The sequence below is a fragment of the Ctenocephalides felis genome, unplaced genomic scaffold (assembly GCF_003426905.1).
Source record: "Ctenocephalides felis isolate EL2017-DRISC unplaced genomic scaffold, ASM342690v1 CF-g0.4_SCAFFOLD_03571, whole genome shotgun sequence".
In the NCBI taxonomy this organism is placed as follows: domain Eukaryota; kingdom Metazoa; phylum Arthropoda; class Insecta; order Siphonaptera; family Pulicidae; genus Ctenocephalides; species Ctenocephalides felis.
Window position 1 is genome coordinate 47,876,642 of NW_020539725.1, and position 16,716 is coordinate 47,893,357.

Consider the following 16,716-nt stretch of genomic DNA (forward strand, 5'->3'; position numbering starts at 1 on the left):
AATTGTTTTGCGATTTTCGTTGCCATCGTTACCGTTGGCCATGGCGACCGTTGCCATTTAAAAAATTGTAATATAAATATATATTCGAAATAAATTTATTAAAAATGTAAAATATAAACACAATTATTATATACCATTTGATATAACCAGCTTACCTGCTCCTATTCAGTAATAACAAGTTTTCTTTTTTTAAGCTATTCCTTATGGCCTACTAAATACTTACAAATCTATGTATTGAGAAATAAAAAATTCATTGAATAATATAATCTTTATTGGATCACATCAATGACCAACATAAACAAATTTGTATTTATATATATTTTGTGTATATATTGCATGTGAACATATATACACACAAATATATACCATATATATAATAGAATTTTTAACATATTTTAATATATAGAAATTATAAAATTATACAATGCAATATAAATTTAATAACATGTTATCTATTTATACAATTAATAATTCTAAATAAATTTATTACCTAATTTTTCATATATATCTTACTCCATATATTTCCAATATTAGTTAACCAACAAATGACATTCATATTTCTTCTCTGTCTACGTCTATGTTCATCGTTAAAATATAAAATTGAGAAAATGCAAATAATATTACTTTCGACAACATATTTAAAAATTATTTATACAAGTCGGCTTATAATTTATAACTAAACTAAGTTTGAAAAAAATGTTTTGCAATCTTGTTATTTAATGTAAGTATCGATTTATTCTGCATACACATATATTCTATATATTGTTCACTATTATGAAATAGTTATCTATATATTATCATATAAACAACACATTTTTTGTATCAAATAGCTTTATGTGCAACAAACTATGATCACTGGACATTACTAATTCAGATTGATATTCCTCATTTATTTAGAAATTGCAATATATTTTACTAATTTCAAACAATGATGAATTTTCAAATAAACCCAATACTTATTAAAATAAATTATGCAAAAACTCCCCTTTTTAATATTTAAACTTTCTAATCCAACCGATAGAAAACGTAAACAATAACACAATAAATTGCACATTAGGTCAAAATTATATCATAATATTAAGACAAGTGTTGTTTATATTATATATGTTTATAAATTCATATCTTATTTAGTATATTTTTGGGGTATTTATTTTACTCATAAGTAAAATTTAAGTAGGTAAATAAACTCTAAAAAATATACATGAATTTCACATATAAGTAGATATATTAGTTTACACACAAATCAAAATGCTATTTTTCTAACATCCACAATTTCATTGATAAACACGTACTATTTTATAATTATCAATATATACAATACAAATGCACATATGAATTAAATAATTTTTATTAACAGTCCCTCATCTCATATCCATGTAAGGCTCTGTCGATTTGGCAACTTATCTATATTTAAAAAATTTTAATTTATTGTAAGTAGATGATATTGAGCACGTTTTATGGGGTGTCAATTTGACCTAATAATTTCATCTATTATTCCTTAATTCTCACAAAAATTGAATATGCATCTTTATGTCTACATTGTGAATATGCATGTTAAACCTATTATTGTAAATTTTCTACTGTTTTATTTCGATATAATTTTTAAGTAGATAGAAGACATAGAATATTTTATTGAGATATCCACTATTTTTTATGTATTCTAATCACACAAATGTCCACCAGGGACTTCAGTTTGGGAATTTGAATAGAACTTTTATTAATTTATGCAAGTAATTTATTATTTTAATTGAAAGTACTAAAATTGTTGAGCATAAAATACTTCCAAAGTCTACTCTTCAATGTAATCTACAGGATCAACATTCATTTATAAAGATTTAATATTTCGAGTGCTTCGTATAATAGAACACCTATAAAAACTTTTTTTTGATATTCGTGTTGATACTATATAAATTTTTAAAATCTTATTTTATTAATTCACTCATACTTTTAGCACAGATTTAATACTGCAAAAATTTCAATACAAATTTATTATATACAATTACAACAATCCAGCTTGTCACTACTCTCACTCTAAATAACTACATGACTATCAACCTCTCTGTACGACCTCATAAACTTATATGTATGTACATATTACATATTTCTCTCTTACCTCCTCAAAATCCAAGTGTAAAGTTGAATCTTGAATCTTGTTTTTATTAATGTAGCCAAGCTGCAGGAACCCATTGAGGTTCCCTTTCTAGACTATTAATTTCTGCCAATAATTGCTGATAAGCTCTTTCTGTATCATTATTTATGATTATCATATCAAACAAATGGCCCCAACGAGCTTCCATTTCTCTTGCAGTTGCAATGATATCTTTTAGTTCTTCTTCCTACAATGCAAATGAAAAAAGTAAGATACTGTAGGGTACAAATCATGCAGTTAATAAATACTCTAAATATGAATACAGTTTTTTTTATTTTTGAAGCTGACACCAATTTTACCAAATGCTAATAGCATTAGCAACCTATTCAGTGTGATATTTTCTTTTAGTTTTAAATGAGCTAAAATTTACATGCAAATATATGGATTATCCATCCAGATGTATTATATTATAATGTATAATTTTCCATTTAATATAACTAATTCAAAGAATAAAAGAATCTTGACATAATATGAATAAGTTTGACTCACTTTATAAGGTTCACCAGTTCTTAATCGCTTCTGTCTTAGTTTTTCTAAACTAGGAGGAGCTACCAAAACAGTGTATGGTTTTAAATCTGAAGCTCTCAGCAATCTCAAAGATTGCGGATGTAAATTCAAAACACAAATCTTTCCTGATGCTACTACGGATCTAATAGCATCAAGAGATGTACCTATAATTAAAAAAAAAAGTTATTTGAAGAGCAATTTATTAACTAGAAAAATTTATGAAAATTTAAATATCTTGGCATTATTTAACTCATTTTAAACTCAACTCATTGAAGCTGACAAGAAATTAGAGTTTATACAAAAACAAACATTTTTAAAAGGTAATTCAAATTTTTATAAAAACATTTTGTGCTCGAATATACCTTAAATCAAACAGAAAGTTTTAACAGATAACTTATGTATTAACTGAAATTATTTACTGTTTATTTTTATTTGAAGTTAATTTTATTATGCAATTTAGTACAAGAAAGAAATAATAATCTAATGTTAAAATACTTAATTTATTTAGTACTTACCATAATATGCCTTTTCATATTCTCCATGTTCAACAAATCTTCTAGCTAAGATATCAGCTTCAAATTGAGCACGTGATATAAAATGATAATCTTGGCCAGCAACTTCTCCCTCACTTCTAGGTCTAGATGTGTCTGTCGTAGCAAATTATCATTAGTTTGGAATCTTATAACACAATATAAATATTATGTATGAAATGTACTAATTATATTTATCACAGTTGATTTTTAGCAATGTTTACGTTGGGTTTTAATAAATGAAACACTTGATAATTCGAGGTAATCAAAATTGATAATAATTTTGATTAATAAATGAATCAAAATATACTTCAAATAATTTAATATTCTTACAAATTATACAAAACGGTTGTAACATAGAAAAATAAATTCAATTTGAATGCTTACGTGGTACAGCGGCTGCAAATCTACCAGCTGGATCTGCCATTAATCGCTGCCTGAGTTCGTGCCTTCCAATATTTGGTGGTCCTATTAACACAACTGGTCTACGTCTATCTGCTCTTGGGTAATGCAGAGCCACTTCTTCATATGTTAGAATTTGATCAATAGGTTCTGGTTCTAAATAAACACAATTGTTTGATGAAATTAGATTGAAATGAATTAGATAATTTATTATTGTAGTACTAACCATCGCCACTATTTGAAGAATATAGTGGGTAACCAGATTCACTGCCTCCACTTCCTTTGCCTAAACTACCTCCACCTACTCCTAAACCAGCCCCACTTCCAGATACCATTCCTCGCTTTCTGCGTTTTGGCTGTTTGGCTCTGGAGCAGAGTAAAGTTCCTGCTACACGCCTTGATCCTGCCTGAGAATATTAGGAAAGATTATTATTTTCAATAACAGAATCTATAAAAAGACCAAACAAGAAAAATGGTAAAATATATCAATTCAGTAATAACACTACTAAATTGGTATTTAATCTTATTTACATACTCCTAATAAAGCTACATAGTTTTAGTCAATTAAAGTTAATATATAATTAAGAACAACATTTACCTTTGTGCTATCTCCAGAAGCTGCTGCAGCAGCAGCCAATGCTAGTGATTGCCTCATAGATTCCCTCTGATGTTGGAATGCTTGACTAGGTATCAGACCTGCTAAAGTCTGGTCTTCTTCACCTGTTACAAAAAATAGTATTAAGCTACCATATTTTTTTAATTCAATTTCAAATTTGTTATATACTTTGTCTTAACATACACAGCGAAAAGGAATACTTAGTTATAATAATAGCTATACCTTCTCTAAAAGCCTGCCACCAATTAGGATCTTCGCGTCCAATGACATGAAGTACATCTCCTTTTCGGAAACCAATTCCAAGTTCTCGGCATGGAATATATAAATCTTCTTCTGGATCGTAATCAAAATGCGCACGAACATGCAGAACGGATGGAGCAGTTGCTGCAGCAGTAGCCACAGGTGGAGTGAGACGAGATCTAAAATGATAAACATAAAATTTTAGCAAAGTAAATTCCAATCAAATTTATAAAATTCTGTTAAGTTGCAACAACTATATTGCATATTGATCTGAGCAGGCAGTGTTTATTGAGGATTTCATTGTAGGTAAAAATTGTTTAATGGCAATTACTTAAATATTCTTAAAAATTAAATTATTTACTTTATGAATAAATCAGTTCTTATATTTAAATCAGTTACTAATATAAATCATAGCATAACTCAAAATACCTTGGAGCAACTAGAAGTGTAAGAGTTCCCGTCATTCCTGCTAAAGCAGCACACACATCGTTCACAGATTTACCTCTTAATGGTAAACCATTTACTTCTAACAATTCATCTCCTTCTCTCAATAAACCAGTTTTTTCCGCAGCACCACCTCTAACTACACGACCCACAACTACAGATTCACCTTCATTCCTGAAAAGTTATTTAATAATATTATAAAATCAATTTTTTATCAATGTAATTACATTTTTTTAATATAATTATTAATAACATTAATAGATTTTTGTGCAGGTTTTAATATGTTTCTTCTGATTATTTTTAAAAAAGGAAAGAGTAATTGGAAAGATACCGAAGTATCACAAATGTATTATGATATATATGATATATATTATGACGAATTCTTGTCTATTATAAAATAAATAGTTATAAATTATAATTTATATAATGTTCCAGGTAAAATATGTAAATTATATTGTACAAAGTATTAAGAAGTGTACTGGTAAATACAATTGTTGTCTCTAACCTGATTGTGGCGCCTAATGGCTCATTGGTTTTTTCAATTTGAATAATTCTGACACCATCATCTTCTGCTAGTAATGCTGGTGCTGTTGTTGGGCCAACTTGACCAATTGAACTAGCGGCCGATGCAGAAAGATGTGGCCTGGTTACAGGCTTAGGACTCTGAAAGAATAATTTTTCATCAGTCATTTGTATAAATTAACCATGGCCATGCTCTTATAATAAATAAAATTATTATTATATAATAAATATATATCTTGCTCACATGTGAAATAGCACTTTTGGGTATTGCTTTAATAACGCCATCGTGCGCCTGCAGCAGTCCTTCCATTTCGTAAGTGCCTAACAAATCACATAATTCTCTAGCAGCTGCAGCTGTACTTATGCTAACAGATCCTGCAGATGCTCCCAAGGGTCCTGATGGGGCAAGTGGCACCGATGCAGTCAATTCTCGCAACATATCTGTACACTAAAAAGAAAAATGAAAATGAAACACATCATTTACAAAAACTCTTATAAAATTCTATTCCAACATATTGTATGACTAATATAAAAAACTGATATTTTATGTTTATCAATAGTTTTCTTTAAATATTCATGTTTTAATTTTTTCACAATTTTTTATTAGAGTGTTATGTCCCACCTCTCTGGCCAACCCTTGAGCATCATCGGAAGTAGCCCTGTCCACAAGACGCCTGGCACATATTTCCCTCCTGGTGCGCAACGCCCTTGCAACTCGTTGCGACTGCAGCGCTTGCGTCGCCCGAGCGCAACGCGCACTTAATGCAGAATGAGCCCTCAGAGCCTGCTGCAGGCGTGATAATGCTGCCGTCAGCTCGGCGTATGCTGAAATTAAAGAAACAGTTTTATTTATAAAAAAATAAAAGTATAAAAAAGTATAACAAAAAATTGCGTATAATGCCCTAGTGTATGCAAATTTCTAGTTTCAGAAAATACAGAACAAGTATTCAATATGCACTAAAAGGATTGACTAAAGTTATTTCCTCAAACAGCTAAAACGTTGAATAGAACTTATGACCAGTATTATAAGTTATGAATTAAATATTTTGAATTGAAATTTTAATAATATATGAACAAATTTAAGATTGATTTTTCAAATATTATACAATAATATCCTGTAAAAACAACTTTGTTATTGAAATAATTTATGATGGTTGTTATCAGATGGCTGTGAATAACATATTTGGTTCCAAAGCTTTGAAATAATTTAATTATTATACACATATGAAAATATCCACATGCTATTTAAGAAATGGATGTATAAATATTTAAATAAAATATTGATAAAATGATTATTTAATAATATTATGATAAAAAAATAATAATAATCACATATACACACTCAACAAATCTAGGAGTATTTTTATAATAATATCCTGTAAAAACAACTTTGTTATTGAAATAATTTATGATAGTTGTTATCAGATGTCTGTGAATAACATATGAATAATGAATGATATATATGAAAATATCCACATGCTATTTAAGAAATAGATGTTTAAATATTGAAATAAAATATTGATAAAATGATTATTTAATAATATTATGCTAAAATAAAAATGATATTTCACGCATGGACACACTCAACAAACGCAGGAGTTTTTTTTTCAAAACATAATATAATAATATCCTGTGAAAACAACTCTGTTATTGAAATAATTTATGATGACTGGTGAATAACATATTTGGTTCTGTAGATTTGAGATAATTTAAGTTTATACATATATGAAAATATCCACAAATCTAGGAGTATTTTTATAATAATATCCTGTAAAAACAACTTTGTTATTGAAATAATTTATGATAGTTGTTATCAGATGTCTGTGAATAACATATGAATAATGAATGATATATATGAAAATATATGAAAATATCCACATGCTATTTAAGAAATAGATGTTTAAATATTGAAATAAAATATTGATAAAACGATTATTTAATAATATTATGCTAAAATAAAAATGATATTTCACGCATGGACACACTCAACAAACGCAGGAGTTTTTTTTTCAAAACATAATATAATAATATCCTGTAAAAGCAACTCTGTTATTGAAATAATTTATGATGGCTGGTGAATAACATATTTTGTTCTGTAGATTTGAGATAATTTCAGTTTATAATATATAAAAAATCCAAATGCTGTTTAAGAAAATTATGTATAAATGTTTAAATTTAAATTGATAAAATGATTATTTGATAATGATATGCCAAAATAATAATGATATGTCACATATGGGCATATATAAAAAAATTTTTTTTTAAATATTAAATAATAATATCCTGTAAAAACAACTGTGTTATTGAAATAATTTATGATGGCTGTGAATAGCATATTTGATTCTGAATATTTGAGAAAATTTAAGTTTATACCTATATGAAAATATCCACACGCTGTTTAAGAAATTGATGTATAAATATTTAAATATTGTCAAACAAATAATTTGAAAAGAAATTTTTTTTGATAAACTAAATATTTTTATTATGTCCTGGTTTGAAAATATTTTAAAACTGACACTCTGAGTCGATTCTTTTTGCTTTTATAAAATTTTTCTGTACGGTTGTACGATTTGATACTTCTCCTAAACGGTTATTCGGATATTAATAAAAAAAAATTTAGAGTTGGTCAAAGGAAATTTTTAAGATTTAATGAACGATTAAACTATAGTAATATTGTAGAAATAAATAGCACGATTACAAACAATCACTTATCATTGTTTGACGTTGAAAATATTTGAACTGCATGCTAGAAATGTCAATTTACTTGAAATTTGAATTTTGCTGAAATTATGAGCCTAGATAATATTAGAATATTATATACAAGAAAAATGTAATGTCTACATTATTATTGCCGAAAAGCAGCTGAGATGTGCCAGAAATGAAAATAATATAAAATACAGTCAACAGTATATGTAGACAGATGAAATTATAAAATTCAGTTTGATAAATAACGCAACAAGTCCAAAATTGCATGTACATTATTTTTTTAAACTTATGCATGTTGCATTTTGGATTACTTTACTAAATTTTAGCATTTTTAACATACCTATGCAAATAGATGATAGATGTCTGAATTGAATTTGATATTTAATAAGAATTTGATTCAAATAATATGAATATTTTTTTTAGCAAGTTGATTTTAGATTCAAGAGTGCTCATATAAAACTAGATTTTACAAATTAATTCACCTAAGATTTAAATAGAAATTATTAGTAAAAAAATGTACTTTAGAAATTATATTTGTCAAAAAGCAACTAATAGATCGTACGAAATTATAAAAATTATAGGCTAAATTATTGAAGCAATAATGTTGTGTGGTGAAATCAAGTGTGATATTGTTCTTTTACCGTAGATAAAACGCAGATATTACTATATTACCGCAGATATTACTATATTATTTTTTCTGAATTTTTTTTATACTGCTTATGCTAAGATCATAAATGAATCACAAAGGCAGGACATCAAATAGGATATTAAAAAGTATAGTAAAAAAATAGGAATGTTTGAATTGTAGACGTGGGTACAGGACAATGTCAGTCGGGTCATCTAGTATATACATATAAATACATATATGCGTATTTAGATTGCATTTGTTAGGGAAGTTTCAGAATTGTACATGCTTGTTATGATATTTTCTAAAAAAAATATATATATCGGAAACGATCATAAAAATCTTGACGAAAAACGTGATAATTTGAATAATTAAATAAACAAACTTCATCAACATCAACATAAACAAATATGTGTTTAAGTAATAATACAATATGCATTGAGCATACTGTTTGCTGCCATCGATCCCAAAAGCGGATATACCTGAGCACGTGACCGGACGTGCACCTCAGGGCACGTGAATGAACGCGTGTTGTTGTTATATAGGTGACTCGATATTTTTATTTTTTATATTCAAGATTTTTGCCATTACAACACTCAATCCCGGTGAGAGGTGTGTCATGGTTCAAAACTCACCTATTGTGAATAAAAGTTTAATTCGATTTGAATACCGTTCACAAAAATTCAAAGAGAAGAGATATTTGGTGTAGATAAAGCTTTTGAATAGGTTGAGCAGTAAATTTTATTCTGTTACTTTCACTAGATTAAGGAAAAAATTCTGAAGATAATATAAACTAGTGGTGTATGACATCGTGTATTAAGGCAAATTGCTGGAACTTTCCGTAGGGTAGGGCGGGGTTGAACAAATTTTTACTTAAACGGATGTAGCTCCTCAATGAAAAGTCGCAATAAATTGCTATACGGCTTATTAGATTTGTGGTTTATCGCTTAACAAAGTGTTAATACTATTTTTTGGTAATAAGTAAAATTTAAAAGCTACAGCTGTTTAAATGCAAAAAGTCAAGTATGCTCAATGTACCCCATAGGTGGGGCAAGTTGAGCGCTAAGAAAGTATAATTAAATCATAGGTTCAATGTCGATTAGTGATGAAATAAAATAAGTTTTTAATAACCAGTTCTATATTTATAGTCTTTATTGACAGAGAAAACAAAACTTATAGTAATTTGCTTTGAATAACAATCTACGAAAAGTAGAATCAACAAAACAATATCGTATCTTAGGAATTATTTTACCATTATATTCAGTATTTTTGTATAAAATCATTATTTCTTTATATTATTACTCATAGACTTAGCTTAAATCTTAAAAATAATAATTAATTTCTGCAAGTTAATGGTAATTGCTTTAGTGACAGAACAAGTTTAGCAACTATGCTCAACTAACCCCAACTCGGAATTTCAAAATAAAAGTGAGTTTATAAAAAAACCGTGAAAATTATACCCAGAATCTCTGCGCATATCAAAAGTACTATAATTATATGGAGCAATAACATTTACCTGATTAAAAATAAATAACATTTGACTAAACCAGACAAAAACTCGCTATGAATTACTTTTTTACTTTTTGGTCTCAAAATAAACAAAACGCATGTGAGCCTCACTCATTTGTCCAGCGGCCACTAGCGATCGCGGGATGTTTATTTCTCCCAAACCTCTATCTTCCACCATATAATGCCTAAACGGACGGTGAATAGTTTTCGAGATATTTCGATTGCTCAACTAGCCCCGCTCTACCCCACCAAAAAATTTTTTGTTTATATATTTTTCAATGTATTAATTTACTCACTCGTAATCCCAGGAGCTTTAACATCTTCGTCGCCAACCTCTTTATCGCTATCATCCAGAATCTCATCCTCATGAGGTTCGTATGCTTCATTGAGGGTTCCTTTCAGGGCCTGCTGCTTCTGTGCTGCAACTTGTTGAGGTGTTTGCTGCTGCAGAGCACGGAGCTTTGCCGAACCTCTGAGAGAGGCGCGCAGTAGCTGTTGCTCTTGCTCCTGCTGCTGCTGTTGTTCTCTGCGGCGACGTAATTGATCCTATGAAAAAATCATAGAAATTATTTAATAGAAAAGTAAATTTGAAAGTGGATAATGCTTAGATGAGAGACCATTTTGGAAATACCATGTTGATTGCTGTCGTATGATCTCTTATACCAGACATTTCAGTCTAACTGACAATGAGATATACAGAATTTAGGATCGGCAGAGTATTATTTTAAACAAAAAAAAATGAAGCACAAGTTTGTCATGTATGAAAATTTAATTCGGCAAGAGGTATAAAATGTGAGGCCCTCACTCTTAGATGTTAGTTATACTATAATGAATTAGGTGACAGGAAAACCAGATAGAAAAAATGGTAAAACAAAATGTTATCTCATAACTATAATAACAGATATCTACATAAAAATTTGGTACTGTTGTCTTATCTAAACCTCTGAGTAACCAATATCAATTATCGATCGTGTATAGTGAAGCCTCAAACAAAATATTAACATTGGCATCACAAATAATAATTTGTTGCGAGAAAACACATCGATATTTTATCAGCTGCTGATTAAATGCCATATGTCGTAAAACAATTGATATGAATAAAAATGAATAACAGCATAAAACATTATTTTAAATTATTCATAAATTAGCAAAAAATCATTTACAAAAAATAAGTAAATTTACTTATTATTGGAGTATATTTTTCAGCAGCAATAAAAATGTTAGACATATATGTCTGATATGCGAGCTTTGGTAGAAGAAAAAAAAAAGTTTTAATATAGGGCCATGTGAGTCATATAGTGCCATATGAAAAATAGTGTTTTTTCAGGAATTTTGTCAAAAAAAAATTATTTGATACATTGAGTTTCCTTGATATATTTTAAATTAAATTATCTAATAAAGTTACCATGGTCCATATGATTTTTTTGTGATATTATCATGGCGATTTATTTGTTATTAATATACTAGTATTTATTTTTTGAAGTAAATCTTTCGTTCATCGGTGATTTATCATACTATCAACAAACTTATTATTAGTAAGATTTATGTTCCATGTTATAAATACCTATAGTATAACTATATAAAGCACATACTAACATTTTTATCCTGATATGACTCTGTATCACTGACGTTGCTATTTCTAGGTGACTTAGCTACCATTTTAAAAAAATTAACAGCACAAAACTATATTATCATTATTGTTCGACATACAAACACTTTCATATTCTTCTACTTGTTATCTAACATGAACATCACTAATATGTCTCCACGGCACAGTTTCATTTAGTCACATAATCGATTTTTAATTAATATTCGATTCACGAAACCTAATATTTGCACAGAGATTCAATTTGATGGTTTCGTCATTAATTAATTCTGATACAAATGAAAATTAGTCGTTATGCAAGTTTAATATAAACATATATGAGTGTCTATTTAAATTCAGTAAATGAATTATAAATATATTGAAAGCATTTCACCTGACTCATTTTAAAGCAAATTCATCGAAAGTTACGTATGCATAGAGTACTCTTTTCTATAATTTTATGGGCCCAACAATAACTGATGAAGTATTGCATAAAAGCTACAAAATAAAAGCATAAAAAACTAAATAATATTATTAAATAATTAAATTTTATTTGAAATATCATAACAAAAAACCCTCCAAACATGCAACTAAAAACAAGGCACTTTATTTTTATGGCTAGCAATCACGAATTATAAGAAACATACAATTAGTTTATTTTAAAATCTTCATTGATTATTTTTTAAAATTTTTATTAATATATTATTAATTTAGTATTCAGTTTAATTAAATCGAAACTTGATTAAAAATGTGTATAATAAATATAATTTATTTTAAAAGTACTAGAAATTGTTGTGGGCAAATACAATAGAATTGAGGAGAGGAATGATTTTAAGTCATTTTCATACTGATAAAGATTGAGAGTATTGATTTTAAATCATATGTTATATACATATATATATATATATATATATATATATATATATAATATATATATATACACTAGATGACCCGACAGACGTTGTTCTGTAACCACATCTACGTTTTTTAATATTTTAATTTTTGGCACATTTCAGCTGCTTTTAGGCAATAATAATGTAGACATTACATTTTTAATTTAGTCTATAAGTGAATAGAAATATTTGGCAAATTTCATTTCATTTGTTTTTAATGTCAAATTGTCTTCAATTGTTTTTAATGTCAAACAATGCCTCAAATATTTTCAATGTCAATCAATGATAAGCAGTTTTTTGTCATTTTTTCCATTTATTTCTGCAATCTGACTATATTTCTATGAATCAAAAAATCCTAGAAAATTCCCTTAACAAGGAACTAAACTTCAGGAAGATTTATGAAAATCCGAATAATCGTTTAGGATGATTAACCTTTCATACCCCATTACAGAAGAATTTTATATATAAGATATGTATATATATAACATGTGTTTTTTATTAATATTTGTAGGCTACCGCAAAAATAGCCAGATGTTAATTACAAATGCCTACTTGAGATACATGATCGCAAGAATCTTGAGAGATGTGGAATTCAATTTTTGCTCACAAATAAAACATATATATATATATATATATATATATATATATATATATATATATATATATATAATTCAACTTGTACGAAACGCAATTTCAGCAAATTGGATAATGTCTAAAGATAACTAAAACCGCACAAAAAATCAACGATTCAATTAAGAAATGTGCTTATCTCTGGAATTTATTTTAAAGATAATATTACAAGTAATATTATCTTAATATACTTATAACTTCATTTAGTATATCTGATATAAACAATTATAAAAAATTGAAATAAAATTATTTCAATAAAATTTATTTATTTAATTAGAATTAGTATTTTGTTTGGGTTCATATGAACTACTGAGTTAAATTTTAAAATATACAAAAGAGAAAAACACAATTATTATATAAAACATTATATAAAAAAATCTTAATTACATGATTGCATGTTGAATTCGCATTTACGATCATTGTTATTTTCTATTATTGAAAATTATCATCGAATGGTGCAACAGACGTCCACAAATAGCAAACCGATAATATCAGGCCGATAAACGGGCGCCAAGGTTAAACAAATGGATTTGTGTAATGTAATACAAATGGAATTAATAGTTCAAAACCATGATAATGAGAATTACGTATCATTGCTAATTTTTCCATATAACAGAATAATAGCAAAAGATTTATTTATCCTAAATATTAACGATTCCAATTTTATATTTATAAGTGACAGTTATTGAAATGAGTGGCGTAAGTATAGGATGGAAAAGCCAGTCAAAATCGTAGATGTAAATTATTTTTAATAAACTGCGGATGACATAGAAATATTTAACGAAACAAAAAAAAATGTATGGCATCGTACCTTAAGACAAATTGCTTAAGACAAATCGATTTTTGAAAAATTTAAAATTTTCGAAAAAAAGAACTTTGAGTAAAAAAGACTTTTTGAATAAAACATGAATGTTTAACTTCCCATAGGGCAAGTTATAGTAATCGCAAAGACCTTCCAACCGACCTTGGATCGAATTTAATCAGTTTTTTTATCTTGTCAATAAAAGTAAAATGTTTTTTGAATTATTAAAATCGGACGCTCCGTTCTCTTAAAAACTGAGTTACAGTTTTTGGCACTATTGCCCCGTATCTTCGAAACGACCAGGCCTGCCTTTGGCAAAAACTAATCAGCTCTCCTTATCAATACGAATCGAATGTTTTTTTGAATTATTCAAATCGGTTGGTCGGTGTTCCCGAAATCGTCGACAAAAATTTGTTTCCGCACACACATGCATCCATTTTTCTAAGCTCAGAAACCACTGAAACGTAAAGATATATAAAAATTTTCATTTTCGTTTTTTTTGCATTACTATAACTTACTATACAGAAAGTTAATAAAAAATTGAGCCTAAAGTTATTCAGTAAAATACTGTTTGTTTTTTTTTCCAATTGGCAAAGATAAATAATCGCAATCCCAATACTGCTAATGTTTACTTACGAGGTAGCTAAAATGTGTATTTCTAAAAATTCGCAGGTGTTAATTATTTTCAAACAAATCTTATCTTCATTTTATATAGGTTGTTTATCCATTCAAATTGTTTTAACATTGTAACCGTGTAAATAAAAATCCGCAATGAATGCCCGTACAAGCCAAAATATGACGTCAAGTATTAAATATAGATTCTACGTGCATTATTATCTGTCTGCAGACTAATTAAAACACCTTTAAATGTTTGTATAAAAGCATTCGAGCAAAGACATCGTTGATTGTGTGAAATATTCATATTTGTAAAATTTATATAATGATCACCAACAAATACCTCTCAACATGGTGAAGCTAATAAAGCAAAAACACGTGAGCGTGAAGACTTCGAGATGACCAAATTTAGTTGGATCATGGAAGATGGTTCAAATTTGATCAATTTAGTTAATTTTAAAAGTAAGTATTGAAAACTGTTATTAGTAGTTACAAACTTTCGTCAACGATTTCGGGTGCACGGATCAATCGATCTCTATTAAAAAAAATCAATTCCTATATTGATTGGAAGACGTACTAATTGTTTTATATCTTCTATCTTTTTGTCATTAAAATAAACTCGAATCGGTATGATCAATTTACAGATTTTTTGTAAAAACCGTAAGCTCTAGAAAATATTAAAATGTTTAAAATATTCTCATTGTCAGGCTAAAATTATTTTAATACTAATAAGCCATTTCATAAAAATATTTAGTAACAGTTTTCTACGATATATATCACTTATCATATTTTATGTTTAAATTCACTCATTATATTTTGTGTTTAACTCTAGATTTGTCTTCGAAGTTTTAAAAAATCCGATTTGTTTATAAGAAAAATGGACATTTATAAAAAAGCTACAAGACAAACAGACCTTGGTATACAAAACATAATATTATCTGAATAATTGTTATGTGCTTTTGTAGGTAATCAATTATAATTTATCGTTCTTAATGATTTCATTATACATCTGTAATATATTATATCTGAAGATAACTTTTGCATATTCAATCGCTTAATTATATATATATTTCTACGCATATATATATAAATTTATAAACCTAAACTTATACGACCAAAGATGACATTTCGGACTTTCACCAGAATAACATGATGTACTATTCCTAATTCGAATTACACAAGACGCGCCAAAGCAAAAAATATAATTATATAATATATATATATATATATATATATATATGTATATATATATATATTTAGTTCATTCGCAAGGTAAAATTCTTGTGTTTCAATTAATTTTATTTATACTTGCAAATAACCTTATCGTTTTATGGTTATGCGATTATTCAAGAAATGCATAGCATTCTGCTAGTTTTATGAAAGAAAAAATATTCAAATATGAAATCTTAGTCATAACAAAAGAAAAATCTTTAAACATTGATAATCTTTTTGAATATTACTGAATTTTCTAATTATTATGTTATTATTTAATTCACAATATTTAGTTGAAACTTTAATATTTGAAAGTTCTATTACATTAAAAATTTATTCATAATTTGAAAAAAATTCATTGTATATTTTTTTATGTTTTTTTCTTTTTTTGCATATATCAATTTTGTAAATAAGACATTAAGGTCTTGATTAACAAAAATAAATTATAACAAAAAAATAGGAGAAAACGTTAAAGAAATGGGCATGAGAATTGGCAAGTAAAATTCTGTTTTAAATGATGTTTTTTGTGAATTATGGATTTATATTGCGTAAAATATTCAACAATGTGATAATAAAAATGATTAATAAATATTCAGTATAGACCTTATTTATATTGATTATACAGCTTATATTATTTTGAGAAGTTTTCGAGTAGGTATTGCTTTTAAAGAATTGTAAGATTGATTAATATTCTTACAAATAAATAAAATTATTAAAACAATATTTACT

General features: G+C 27.3%; 1 protein-coding gene across 3 annotated transcripts in view; it reads right to left on the reverse strand.

Moving 5' to 3' along the window:
* Positions 1-1,149: 1,149 nt before the first annotated feature.
* Positions 1,150-16,716, reverse strand: part of LOC113386904 (MAGUK p55 subfamily member 5-like) — a 98,613-nt gene continuing 83,046 nt past the window's right edge. For 2 of the 3 annotated variants that reach the window (XM_026624661.1, XM_026624659.1), the window contains 12 exons: positions 10,547-10,796; positions 6,033-6,235; positions 5,655-5,858; positions 5,394-5,551; positions 4,874-5,062; positions 4,427-4,623; positions 4,187-4,308; positions 3,815-3,995; positions 3,574-3,744; positions 3,172-3,303; positions 2,639-2,820; positions 1,150-2,336 (listed from right to left, as the gene is read on the reverse strand). In XM_026624661.1, the coding sequence (XP_026480446.1) occupies positions 2,160-2,336; positions 2,639-2,820; positions 3,172-3,303; positions 3,574-3,744; positions 3,815-3,995; positions 4,187-4,308; positions 4,427-4,623; positions 4,874-5,062; positions 5,394-5,551; positions 5,655-5,858; positions 6,033-6,235; positions 10,547-10,796 (2,166 nt within the window). In that variant the 3' untranslated portion in view covers positions 1,150-2,159. The remainder of the gene's footprint in view (positions 2,337-2,638; positions 2,821-3,171; positions 3,304-3,573; positions 3,745-3,814; positions 3,996-4,186; positions 4,309-4,426; positions 4,624-4,873; positions 5,063-5,393; positions 5,552-5,654; positions 5,859-6,032; positions 6,236-10,546; positions 10,797-16,716) is intronic. The other variant, XM_026624660.1, reaches the window with a different exon arrangement.